The sequence below is a fragment of the Giraffa tippelskirchi genome, chromosome 11, assembly GCF_054371585.1.
Source record: "Giraffa tippelskirchi isolate mGirTip1 chromosome 11, T2T-mGirTip1v1.2.pri, whole genome shotgun sequence".
NCBI classification, from domain to species: domain Eukaryota; kingdom Metazoa; phylum Chordata; class Mammalia; order Artiodactyla; family Giraffidae; genus Giraffa; species Giraffa tippelskirchi.
The window spans coordinates 40248906-40262816 of NC_137285.1; the positions used below are offsets into that span (position 1 = coordinate 40248906).

Here is a 13911-nt window from a genome sequence, read left to right on the forward strand (position 1 = left end):
AGAAAAAAAAAAAAGGTGCAAAAATAGTATAGAGAATTCCCATATTCTCAGTTTACCCAGAGTCCCTAAATGTTAATATCTTACATAACCGCAGTGGCGTTGTCAGTCACTTTAACCAATTTGATTTCAAGAGGAAAAGGAAACATTTTTTAAAGAGAATGGAATGAGCATAAGATAAAGGAAAAGGAAAAAGAAGAGAAAAGAGAAACAAGGAAAGAAGAATCAAAAAGAGCAGAAAAGAGAGAGGTGAAAGGAAGACTAGGTACATCTCTCCTTAGTATTATAATTTGTTTGTCTTGCAGTTTTGTGTAAATAGATTTGATAGCCCAGGGGTACAGTTAATAGAAGTACCGACATCTCTGGAATTAAAGAGCTGTGTTTCCAGGGTGGTCCAGCCAGTTCTGTCACAAAGATGTCCTTGCTTTATAATATTATAGTGACTTTTGCCCTATCTGAAGAGAGTTCAAGAATTCAGACCTCTGCTTTTAAATACAGTGAAAGTTTGGAGAAGGAAAAGATTAGAGTTATCAATGCTTTGCACTTGATGAAAGTTGCATAAAGAACAAAAGTAGCCTCTCTGAAACATTTTTCCAGAGTTATGGAACCCAGTGTTATGTTTATGCTCTACCATATAGTTCAAGCCCTAAAATATAGGAGTAGCTTAATGAACATGTGTTGAATGAAAGAATTAACTGAAAGGAAGGAAATTTAAGTTTAATATCTTAAATTTCTGTTAAATTTTCCTTATACTAATAAAATCTACTAAAGTTTCCCTCTGTTAGAAAATTCTGACCTTAGATTTTGAAGGGAGAAAACAAATAGTAAAATCATCACTATGTTGTCTTTCATAATTTGCAGCCCCCTATTGGTGAGGATTTTGGAAGAAAAAGACATTCATCTACTTCTGGTGAGGAGAGTAATCGTCATAGACTTCCATCTAATTCCTCTACAAAGCCACCAAGTGCTGCTAAGCCTACACTTGCTAATCAGCTTCAGGTTCCAATAAATTCTCCCAGAAGGAACACTTCACAGGAGTCCAGTGACAATTCACACCAGAACAATGCTGCCTCAGTCCCAACAAATGGTGAACTGCCTGAGAAATAGACTCTTAACAAAAGTTGTTTACCCTTGAAATCAACATTTACATCAGTATTTATTTGGGAAAATCTTCTGATGTTTAATTGTGATAATCAGAAAAAAGAAAAAGTAAAAAAAAGGTAGCATTTTTTTCTAGCAGGATAAATTCTAAAAATGTTGCCTTGATTTCACCAAGGATAGTTTTGGTAACCTTTTAAAGAGATCCTGTAGTAATATATTTTAGTCTCAGTGTTTCTTTTTCAAAGCCATTGTTTACAAGAACAGCCTTCCTTAAATATACATAAAACATCACAAGGAATGCCTAACATTACAGCTCATACTTCTTAAAGAAGATATAGTATGTTGTATTCATCTCTTCTGTAGAGCTCTCTTACAGAATCCAATTACCCCATTATCAATTCATATTTGAACTTATCAAAAACAAAGGAAGATTACGTATATATTTTTTAAATTCAGAAAAAGTATGTGAAATACCACATTTGCTTTTCTTTTAGATGTATGGTGTAAAAAAAACTTTTTTTTTTTTTTTTTTACAAAAGTAGAGATATACTGCAGTTATATTGAAATATATGCACCTTGGATGTTGGGTTTTGCTTCCCCTCCCCAACCCAGTCATACTTCATGACTTCCATAGTTATTGTTGTGTTGATGTGGAGTGTTCTGAATTGACATCAGTCAATTACATATTAGGATGGATTTACTTTTTGTGACTATATAAACCTGCACAAGTAATTGAAATTGGAGTTGGGATTGGTTGGACTACTGTCCTAAGTTAATTAAATCTTGCACTGTTTTAAATGCATTTGCTCTTTGTACATCTGCAGGTCTGTATGTCACAAGAAGTCAGATTATCCTAAGTTTAAAAGGAGTACCTAGTTTTTCCTTTTTTGTGTCTTTTAGTTTTGTCTTATGCTTACACGTGTTTTCAAAAACAAATTTACTTCTAATTTTTATTACTGTTGCAACTGATGTAAATGATAGTTTTAGTTTTTGTGGGGATTAAAATAAAGCACTTATTCTAAATTATTTGAATTGAATTTTAATTATTTTTGTTTAGAATATAGTTGAAAAGCTGTAATTTTCAAATTCTAGTAGAAGACCATTGTATTTTGTGATTGAAGTTTCAGTGTTAAACTTACATCCATTTTTATTTAACATATGTTTTCCTGTATTGGAAAGAAGCAGCTAGTTTAATACACTAAATTAATTTATTATTTTCTCTTTGATGTCTTGTTCTTATAGAATGACAGTATTGAAATACATATTTTCTTTGGATAAATGGACTAGTCTTTAATAAATAAGAGATTTTCATTACTTTATTTCCCATGAATAAGTAATAATCTGCAGTTGTATATTATTTAATATTTGGGAAGTCATTTTGATATATTAATTCTAAGAAACTGTCACATTTGAATATTCAGAAAATCTACTTAGATCCTGGGAAGAGAATCAAAAGTAAAACAAATAGATTTAGATAATACATTTTAAAATGTTTTCTTACATGCATATGTAGTTCTGGCTTTTCAGTGAGGAATTTCCAAACCATGCTTATTAGCTTTAAGTGCTCTCTTGAATTGATCTAAAAATCTTTCTCAATATCCTTTTTGTGTTGAACACTTACATCTGAAACCTGTATTTAACGTAAGATTACTTCCACTCACCTAAATATGCAAATGTATATTTGAAATTTGTATATGAAAATTGTATATTTTATGTGAAAATACAATAATCAAGAGTTTTGTGTTGTGTAATAAATTAGTAGTTTAATCATATTATTTTGATTATAAAAACAATACATGTACATTGGGAAATTTAGAAAAGCACGAAGATGAAATAAAGTACTTTTTTAAAAAAGGAAAAAACAAAATCATTATCATGCTATACATAACAGCATTATCACCTGCTTTTACTTGTAGAGGTGAGCATTTTCTGATGTCATTAATCTTTCTACGCCATGACTCTTACAAGTTATATAGTATTGTAGCATGTGGATGTGTCAGTTTATTTAGCTAAATTGCGTATGGTTGAAATTTTGCCTGTGGTCAGGTTTGGGCTGTTACAGACAACAGTTTAATTGATAATATCCCTACAGATAAATCTTTGTGTGTAAACTTGGAGTTACTGCCTAGCATAAATCCCTAGAAGTTGAAATTCTAAGTAAAAATATATTCCCAGTTAACGTATTCTAGAATGGTTGTAAAGTTTACCCTTTTACCAATAGCATCTGCTTTTCTATGTCCTTACCAACACTGGTTATTATAAATCTTTTCTTTGATTGAGAAGCAAAAAACATTATTTTAATGTCATTATTAAGGTCATTTTAATCAAGTTACTAATGAATGATAATATTATTGTTTATTATAATATTTGTAGATGGCTTGGTCATATCTTTTATGTTTTCCTTTTAGCGTGATTACCTTTTTGATTAATTTGTAGAACTTTTTTACTTAGCAAGACTATTAATCCTTTGCTTTCTAATTTTGTTTATGTATATTTGACATAGTATGTACATTTTTTTGGTAAAAGTTTAAAAAATTATACCACTTAAAGCCAAATGTGAAACTTAAGCAAATAAAAGCATTGTTATTCAGTGAAAAGAAAAACATTATTGACTATAAATCTAAATAATCCTACCTAAAATTTATGTAAGTTCCTAGAGCGCTTCCCTGGTGGTTCAGATGATAAAGAATCCACCTTGGAGACCTGGGTTCGATCCCTGGGTTGGGAAGATCCCCTGGAGGAGGGCATGGCAACCCACCCCAGTATTCTTGCCTGGAGAATTCCCATGGACAGAGGAGCCTGGTGGACCACAGTCCGTGGGATCGCGAAGAGGCGGACACGACTGAGCGACTAAGCACAGCACAGCACTAGAGACCTTAGATGCTTCCTTCCTTGTGATTTTGTAGTTTTCAATTTTATTATTAAATAAAAAAGGCAACATTAAAATGTTTAAATTAAATTACTTGTCCTTTTAAAGGGATGGTTGAAACCATCTTTGGAACTCTTTATACTAAAAGGAATTAAATAAGAAAGTTTTGTGTTAACATGGATATTTTAGCTTCTAAACAGATTTTATTTTTTAAACTTGTTTTTGCCAGATTGGGACTTCACACTAACATTCTCTGATGCTTCTTCTTGCCATTATACTAAATGATATTACCTCTTTCCTTTCTGTGCTTAATCTTATCTTTCACCTAATTTCTTAGCTCTTGTGGAGCTGCTTTTATTTTATTACATAGGAGACTGATCTAAGAGAGTAATACCTAATTTTATCACCACTAGATGGCAGAATGGAATAATTCAGATCTGTAAGTCTTTTGAAAGGGGGTGTGTGTGTGTGTGTGTAACTCGCACTCCACTCTTACTCCATCTTGTGGTGATTGTGTGTGTGTGTGTGTGTGTGTGTAACTCTCACTTCACTCTTACTCCATCTTGTGGTGTTATGTAATTATATCAATTACTCTTGTATTCCTAATAGTCACATGTTAACAACTCGTGATTACCTTGTTACAGCGATGCCAAACTGCTTAGTTATTAGTAAATAAATACAGAAAAATTAAGGTTTGTATATGATTAGAGATAAAAATGCTTTGAGTTTTTGGTCATTTCATTTAAAAATTTGTGGTACTTCATTAGCATTATTTGTAATTAACTCTTGAGATGTAAACAAAGCAAGAGAATGGTAAGATGTATCTGTTAAATTGCCTAGCTAACCTAAGCTGTGTAGTTAAATCCTTCCTGAAACACAAGAAACTTAAAACTAGATGGTACTTTTATGACTCACTAAAAGTTATCATGCAGTTAGTTGAATGGCGGAGCAAGAATTTGAATTCAAGTAGTCTGGCTCCAGACTTCAAGCTCTTCATCTTAACCAGACTGTTCTTTAATAGCCTGAAATATTGAAACATAGGAACCCTGACTCTAAAACTCAAAATGCTGTGATTCTTAATTATTATAAAATCAAGATTAGATTCTTGTGGTTTAGAATAGTGTTGTTTTATCTTGGGCATCTTTTGTAGTAATGAGTGGTCTAATGGAATAATTATATATATTGAATGCTATATGGTGAATCCTCTTTTGGAGGGAAGAGTCATGGTTAATGACAATATCGTTCATGCGTTTCAATATTTTCCTAGAATTAGGTAAGGTAAAATAAAAACTAAACATTTTATTCAGAATATGATTAGAAATTTTGCATTACATTAGAGTTATTATTGTCAACTACAGATACAAGATCCTATACTATTTAGAAATAAGTGTTCTAATTTTTAAGAAGCTTGAAGGAGATATGCCACATGGTTAATTAACAGGAAGCACCTCTGGCTTTAAAACATGTACTTTTTTTTTTTTTTAATTTTCTGAATGCTTTACAATGAGCCTTTTTTCAATTTTTAAAATAATTTTTGTTTTCCAATTTTTTGCTGATATTTCATCTTGTTTTGCATGCTGGTAGTGTGACTCCATGGACTTAGCCTGCCAGGCTCCTCTGTCCTCTGTTCATGGGATTTCCCCAGGCAAGAATACTGGAATGAGTTGCCAAGTCCTTTTCCAGGGAATGAGCTTGCTTTTAACTTGTCCAATTAAAGACATGATTTGGTTAATAGAATGGTTTCTGCCAATACACCATACACAGTTGCTTCAGATTAAAAAAAATCAGAATGTGCTGTTTTTTGTGTTGATTTTGTTTTTTCCAGGTAATATGTCAAGTCTACGAAACTGAATACCTTTCTCAGGATATTTTAAGGTATGTTAGACCTTCATTACAAGGCAATGGCAACCCACTCCAGTACTCTTGCCTGGAAAATCCCATGGATGGAGGAGCCTGGTAGGTAGTCGGACACGACTGAGCGACTTCACCTTCACTTTTCCTTTCATGTTTTGGAGAAGGAAATGGCAACCCACTCCAGTGTTCTTGCCTAGAGAATCCCAGGGATGGGGGAGCCTGGTGGGCTGCCGTCTATGGGGTTGCACAGAGTCGGACACGACTGAAGTGAGTTAGCAGCAGCAGCAGCAGCAGACCTTCATTACATCATGAACATAATCATCGTACTGTAATGTTTTTAACGTTAAAATTTTCTGGTTTCTAGTTGAGTGTCCTTGAGAATAATCTGAGACTGACTCTTAATGAGTCAATAGAAGGGCTTTGAGAGGGAAGGTCTTTGAGACCCCAAAACTGAATATGTAGGATTTTACATACTTTTGGGGGTAATAATGCATAGCTTTTATCAGATTTCTGTGAGGATTTATGATCTCAAATAAGTTTACTAACCAATGCTCTAGAAACAACTTATTTGTTAGAAACATGAATTGAAACCTGGCTCCCCTCATTAAGTTGCAGTCCTTCATCTACAAAATTGCACTTACCTCATAGTGTTATAAAGATTAAATGTAAAGCATTTAACACAGTAACTGACATGCAATAAGCACTCAGTAACATTAGATATTATTAGGATTAAGAGCTAGACCGGTTATCTTCACATTTGTAAAAATATTTTCTCCAGTAAACAGTGAATTTCATTTTAAATCTTCATGTGAAATTAATTTACTTAAAACATTTTAGTCAGTAGAAAAAAGTGAGATTCCTTGTCATTGTTTCGTTGTCCTAGGATAATAACATACGAACACTTTTCTGCCCTTCTCACCTCCACGTGAGAAGTAGGGTGCTTAGATGCTGCTAAATTTCTGCTGACTCTGAACAACTGACAAGGGTATGAATTCCATGAAGCAGTCACCATGTCATGGATTTGATTATGGTAATGTCTCACTTTTAGTTCTTGCCTCTTTTTTTTTTTTTATTCAGTTAACAGTTTTGCTCATTGTGTTTTCCCAACCTCACCACAATCTGTTACTTCTGCCTCATCATAAATATCCAGTCCCTGAACAAGACATGAGAATCTGCCTTTCCATGGCCCATGCCTCTCCCGGACTCAGGCACACTCCAGTGACTGCCACACTGCCATTCATTGCCACTTACTTTCTTTTGTAAGAGGCAGAGTATACAGTGTAAGAGCCAAGGGAGGCATCAAAATATCTCACAAGTTTGTTAAAAATGCACTTTTAGAGATTGTGTTGGGTTGTCTAGGAACTGGTATAATGTAGTAGTTCTCAAGTTGGGGGTATGCCCAGGAGAACCTAAATCCTTGTGGAGGAGTTTACATAGGCATAGATCATTTTAAAGGAATCAGTGTCCAGATTCTCAGGTTACATGAGTACTCTTTACTAAAATTGATTTATCCAGTAATATGCTCAAGTTCCTAATAGTCTTTTTTCCCATGTTATAAAAGAAAGCCATTGCCCTTACCCATCCGAAATATTACTCTAGATGTGAAAGCCATCACAGGCCACATAAAGGTTGAAATCTAATGATCTAATGATTTATTGGGCTCTCATAAACTAATAAGACTTGCTGAATTTCTCTGCTTTATAAATATTTCTGTTAAGGGTTAACAGAAGGTTTTCTGTGTAATTTTGGTTGGTGTTCAATGTGTTATTTAATGAGAGAGTTAGAACATGTTTTTACCAAATCATACAAAATGTATACTATAATTACTGTCAGTCCTCATCTAATTTCACCTGATAAAATGTTTAAAATTTTCCACTTCCTATTTATAAAATACATCATTTTAAAAATAGCTGCCAAGCAGATTTGTTTTTAGCAGACGAAAACCTTCTCTTTCATTAAATTTCTTTAAAATATTAGATCATGATTCTTCTGATGATAAGCATTTACCATAAAATTTGTGGTGGGGATTGTCAAGTTATTTATCCAGTCCATTTCTCCTTCCCCTGGTCACACTGCATGTTCATTCTCCTGCTTTGGACTTGCCAGTGTAACTGGTTCTGGATACTGGAAGGCAGAGGAGATAAGGGGCACTACTTTAAGACCTGCCTGTGTGTCCTCTCCATGCTCATTCTTTCCTTTTTTGATTGTGTGGAAGCTACATGTTCAAGATAGCAGAGCCTCCAAATGGAGGAACCCGTGTCTCTCAATCTCCACTAATCTCTTATGAGACTCTATACTATCAAAAAATAGTTTTTTATTATATTAAGCCATCAAGAGCTTGGAGTTACAGTAGTTAGTATTATCTTTACTGATAATGAAAAGTTTACTATGTATAATAATTACCAAAATGTGTATATATGTTGTCTCAGTCAATTATGTATTATTATTTGTAATAATGACTTCCAATACAGAAGAAAAAAATTGTTTTGTCAATTACAGCCACTTATGGTCAGAAAATAAAAAATTGTAATTTTATACTTATTTTTGTTGTAGATAAATATCTGATGTCCAATAAGACATTCAAACATTAAAATGTATTAGGATAAAAATCTGGAGAAAATGGAATGGAAATACAAGTTCAAGGAGAAAAGAGAAAGGTATAAGTTTTCTAAATGTTAAAGAAGAGCTTGCTTATACACTTTTGAAAATGGATTTAAATACTATATTTGGGTTTCATTGACTTAAAAAGTGATATTTATAACTTTGTAAGACAGTCGTTATAATATGCTGAAAGTTATGACCTTTGCAGCTACTAAAATGAAGAATTTTAAACATCAGCTTAAAATTTGTGAGGGATACATACATTTATGAAAATTATCTTACAAGGTTTTCAAGGAAAAATGTTTGCACACTGATGGGAGGGGGGAAAGTGCAGACTCTGAAATTAAGTAGCTCTGCATCCAAATTCTGATTCTGCTGGATCACTGGACAAGTTAGGTTAACCCATCTTTCCTTATTCTCCTCTAGTATTTAAATGAAAATACATGTAAAAATTCCATGGATGGAGGAGGAGCCTGGTGGGCTGCAGTCCATGGGGTTGCAAAGAGTCAGATAGGGTTGAGCAACTAAACAACAACATTTGGTACTAACCTGCTCTTGCTATTAAGAATCTTAATGAGGAAAGAGGGGTAAATTAGGAGTCTGGGAATTTATGTCTATTTTATATACACTATTGTATATAAAATAGATAAACAACAAGGACCTACTTGATAGCACAGGGAATTATATTCAATATCATGTAATAATCTATAATGAAAAGTAATCTGAAAAAGAATATATGTAATTATACATATATATTAGCCACTCAGGTGAAAAACAATTTATCAAATCCCTTATATGTGAGAGTGAATTTATTGGATACAGGGTGAAAAGATTTTATTTTGGAAAGGAGGGATACTTTTAGAGTGTGAAGTAAGGGAAGAAGCTCTGTTACATGACAAAATGGTACTGGAAGGGACCTTACTTGAGAGGATATTAAGAAGGATGGCAGGGTTGTTTGTCAAAGAAAAATAAGAAGGAAACATAAATTTGCTTTAACTTACATTGTTGATTCTAGCCTACCATGCAATTAAAATAGCTCTTACATTTTAAAGTTACTCAAAAGATTGCTTTTAAGTTGGTGTAATTATTTTATATGTATCATAAATGGCATGTGGTTTATGAATCTCCTCCCTTGTGTGTGACTTCTATTTTAAGTAGATCCCAAATGATGCCAGAGAGTTAACTAGGTCAACTGCCACCTGTGTTTGTTTCTTTCGTAAATCTTTTAAATCTCTGAGAGAATTCAAGAGGTTAAGTATGGCAGTTCCTTTACCTTATACCTCTGATCACAGTGTGAACCTATTGACTCAGCAGATGAATGTTAGTTATCATGGCTGGAACAGAAGCTGGGAAGGCTGTTGAACTGGGAAGTTCATGCCTGGTGACAGGGCAAATGCAGTACCTGGTGTCAGCTGACCTTTCTATTAAAATTTGGGTTTACCACTAGAGTTCTTGCATTTAGGGAAGGAATCATAGAAAGTCATAAGAGAACCACATTATGAAAAATGTTAACATTGGTGGGAGTATAAACTGGTACAGAAGCTCTATGATTGAAAATTTAGCAATAGCTTTCAAAATGCTGTTATGCTATGTGTACATTAAAATTTTTTTTATTGAAGTATAGTTGATTTACAATATTGTGTAAGTTTCAGGCATACAGCATAGTAGCAGTTATATGTATATTATATATGTTCTTTTGCTTTATACATTATTACATAATAATATTGAGTATAAGTTCCCTATATAGTTCCCTATACAGTTGGCCCTTGTTAGTTATCATTTTATTTATTTTTGGCTGCATCAGGTCTTAGTTGCAGCAGGTGGGATCTTCGTTGAGGAATGCGAGCTCTCTAGCTGTGGTCCTAGGGCTCAGTAATTGCAGTGTGGCAGCTTAGTTGCCTGACTGGTGGTTGAACCCGAGTACCCTGCTTTGGAAGGCAGATTCTTAACCACTGGACCACCAGGGAAGTCCCAGTTAACTATTTTATACACAGTAGTGTATATATGTGAATCCCAGCCTCGTATTTTATCCCTCCACCCCATCTCTCTTTTCCTTTTGTTAACCATAAGTTTGTTTTCCGTTGTCTGTAAGTGTCTTTCAGTTTTGGAAATAATGTTCATTTGTTCTTTTTGTTTCTTTTATATTCCACATGTAAGTGATATTATATCATATTTGTTTTTCCCTGTCTGGCTTACTTCACTTAGTATGATAATCTCTCTAGGTCCATCCATGTTGCTGCAAATGACATTATTTCATCCCTTTTTATGGCTGAGTACTATTCCTTTTTGTCCATTCATCTGTCCATGAGCATTTAGGTTGCTTCCATATCCTGGCTGTTGTAAATAGTGTTGCTTTGAACATTGGGATGCATGTATCTTTTTGAATTACAGTTTTCTCTGGATATATTCCTAGGAGTAGGATTGCTGGATCATATGGTAGGTTTATTTGTAGTTTTTTAAGGAACCTCCATACTGGTTTCCATGGTGGCTGCATCAATTTATACTCCCACCAACAGTTTAGGAAGGTTCCTTTTTCTCTACACCCTCTCCAGCATTTATTATTTGTAGAATTTTTCATAATGGCCATTCTGACCTGTGTGAGGTGATACCTCATTGTAGTTTTGATTTGCATTGCTTTAATTATTAACCGGAGAAGGCAATGGCACCCCACTCCAGTACTCTTGCCTGGAAAACCCCATGGACGGAGGAGCCTGGTAGGCTGCAGTCCATGGGGTTGCGAAGAGTCGGACACGACTGAGCGACTTGACTTTCACTTTTCACTTTCATGCATTGGAGAAGGAAATGGCAACCCACTCCAGTGTTCTTGCCTGGAGAATCCCAGGGACGGGGGAGCCTGGTGGGCTGCCGTCTATGGGGTCGCACGGAGTCGGACACGACTGAAGCGACTTAGCAGCAGCAGCAGCAGCAGCAGCAGCAATTATTAGCAGTGTTGAGCATCTTTTCATGTGCCTTTTAGCCATCTGTATGTCCTCTTTGAAGAAATGTCTGTTCAGGTCTTCTGCCCGATTTTTGATTGGGTTGTTTGTTTTTTTTTATATTGAGCTATATAAGCTGTTTGTTATGTGTACATTTGTTTTTAAGATTTTTTTTTGTAAGTTCCTAAGCTTTACAATGCTTAGAAACTAAGATTTGTTACTTTGACTCATGTCCTTTTGGTTTTGCTGTAAAGTAACTAGTACAGCAATTCTATGTATATCTCTTCCAGATTTTTGGATGTTGGGATTTTACACAAGAGATAATAAATTATGCTCCTTTTTTTTTTTTCCTTCTTCAGTGCTCCAAACAAACTCAGGTATATAGAGTCAAAAGGGGAGCAAAATGTCTATCACTTACTACTAACACTGAATTTGACAACTGAGTTTAATACTCACACCTTTGCTCAAAAAATTAAACTTGCCTATCCAGAGACAACTGGACAAATTCAGGCCTCTCCTCAGAGGCAAGAGGCTCACCATTTAGAAGAGGAGAGGAGTTTAAGACAGAAAACTAGTCAGTTCTACAGGGAGTTCAACCTGGTAAGAGGAAGGGAGAGAGGAGCTGACTGGGGCAACTCAGTTCTTTTGCCAGTCTCACCAGTCATTCGCCCAGGAAGATTGAGAGCTGAAAGAAGCACAGAAATAACTCTTCCCAGTACAAACTCCTGGAGGGTATTTAGTTTCTGTCCTGGAGAATCTGGCAGCAATGCTGGGAAGAGGATAGAGGCTGATTTCTCCTACGAGCACCCAGCACTGTTGGCATCCAGGGCTCTATTAGCTGTTAAACACCTTTACCAACTGACCTCTCTCCTGATTCTCCTGCGTCATCCTGTCCTACTGGTTTCATGCCTTGCACAGCTTCCTGCATTTTGCACACAGTTTTCCTGGTCTCCCTCCCCCACCCCACTGATGTCCATTTGCCTTTTCAGGTCCAGATCAATCTCTACCTCCCACAGCCCCTGGTCCTCTAAGCCCTTTCAGAACTTGTTCTCTGACACACACACACACACACACACACACACACACACACACACACACACACACACACACACACACACACACACACACACACACACACACACACACACACACACACACACACACACACACACACACACACACACACACACACACACACACACACACACACACACACACACACACACACACACACACACACACACACACACACACCAACCTTTCACCTTCAGCATGTGTTGCCTGTCTTGTTACATTTCTCCTTATGGCTCTAGGCTCTAGTTCCTGTGCTTTTTTCAGTCCTAAAGTGATCAATTAAGGAAAGCTTAACTTCAAGCAGAATAAAAAAAGAGCGACCCTGTGAACTATGTTTTATATGTGGGAAACTAAGATTTATAATGTGACTCATTTAACATTGAAATACAATGTAGAAGATAATGTGTGGTGGAGGGACTGAGCTGTCCCTCCCCAGGCTGTGGAACTTAGTGTGCAATGGGGAGAAATTTAATCTCTCTTCCCACTCCCATCTCCTGTTTCCCAGGGTACTGTGGCAATTGTTTGTTCATAGATGCCCCATAAGCTCTTGGAGGCAGCTGAGAATTAAGTTGCTTATTAATTCATTTAGTCTTGACCTACATATGGTTGAATAATCACAGGGCCATCTGTCTTCCTTAATTAACATGCAGAGATGAGGAGATTTCTCCCTACCTTCTGCAGATCGGGTCTGAATCTTGTCAAGAGGGCCCCAAATGACTTGCTGCCAGAGTCCTGGTAATTGCTTATAAGTGAAACCAACAGCTAATGGGAAGGGCTTTTATTGTTTTCACTTGTTTTGTCTTTTTGAAAAGGCTTGTTGTGACTAGTCCTTGCTGTTTCACCAGCCAAAGATTCTCATAAATGAGTATGCAATTGTATATTTCCTTTCAGGTTCAGGAGATAGAATAAGGGATTTTCCCAGATGCTTGTGAGTTTTATCTCCCACAGTCTTCCGCTTTTCTCACAGGGTCCTCACTTATCTATATGACATCGATAGACTAAAGTAGTTATAAGGGCAAAAAATAAAAACTTCCCTCTTCTCTTCTAGGTTCTTTGATGTCCTAATAAATTAATGTAAAAGAGAAAAACAAAAGTGTAATAACATGTATACCTCCATGTACATATATATACATGGAAGATGCCCAGAAAAGCTAACTCACCGAAACGTCAGAAGACCTCACCTTAAATGCTATATTTAGTTAAATATAAAATAAGATGTTTAGGGTGAGGAGTCAGTTATGGGAGGTTATCAGGAAAAGTACAGTAAACAAGGATATTTGTTGTGCACATTGAAGTCCTTGCCTTTCTCTGGTGATAAGTTCCCAGAGATTTGGTGATCCTCCTCTTACAGATATAGAGAGGGAGACACCCTTACAAGTAGAAATTTTTCTAACATATAAATGTTTCTTACAAAAGGCTAACTTTTCCTCAGTTTTCAGAACTTCTCTCATTTCTGCTATTAAGAAAAAAAAAAAAAAC

General features: G+C 35.4%; 1 protein-coding gene and 1 pseudogene across 15 annotated transcripts in view; both read left to right on the forward strand.

The window, feature by feature from the left end:
- Positions 1 to 2124, forward strand: part of LARP1B (La ribonucleoprotein 1B) — a 116505-nt gene extending 114381 nt beyond the window's left edge. For 8 of the 14 annotated variants that reach the window (XM_081538211.1, XM_081538212.1, XM_081538213.1 and 5 more), the window contains exon 19: positions 859 to 2124. In XM_081538211.1, the coding sequence (XP_081394337.1) occupies positions 859 to 1104 (246 nt within the window). In that variant the 3' untranslated portion in view covers positions 1105 to 2124. The remainder of the gene's footprint in view (positions 1 to 858) is intronic. The other 6 variants (XR_014068165.1, XR_014068166.1, XR_014068167.1 and 3 more) reach the window with 1 other exon arrangement.
- Positions 2125 to 5792: 3668 nt separating this feature from the next.
- The window catches only part of LOC145525388 (WD repeat-containing protein 82 pseudogene), a 33486-nt pseudogene continuing 25367 nt past the window's right edge, over positions 5793 to 13911 (forward strand). The window contains exons 1-3 of the transcript XR_014068169.1: positions 5793 to 5923; positions 6758 to 6851; positions 8375 to 8478. The product of XR_014068169.1 is annotated as a WD repeat-containing protein 82 pseudogene (transcript). The remainder of the gene's footprint in view (positions 5924 to 6757; positions 6852 to 8374; positions 8479 to 13911) is intronic.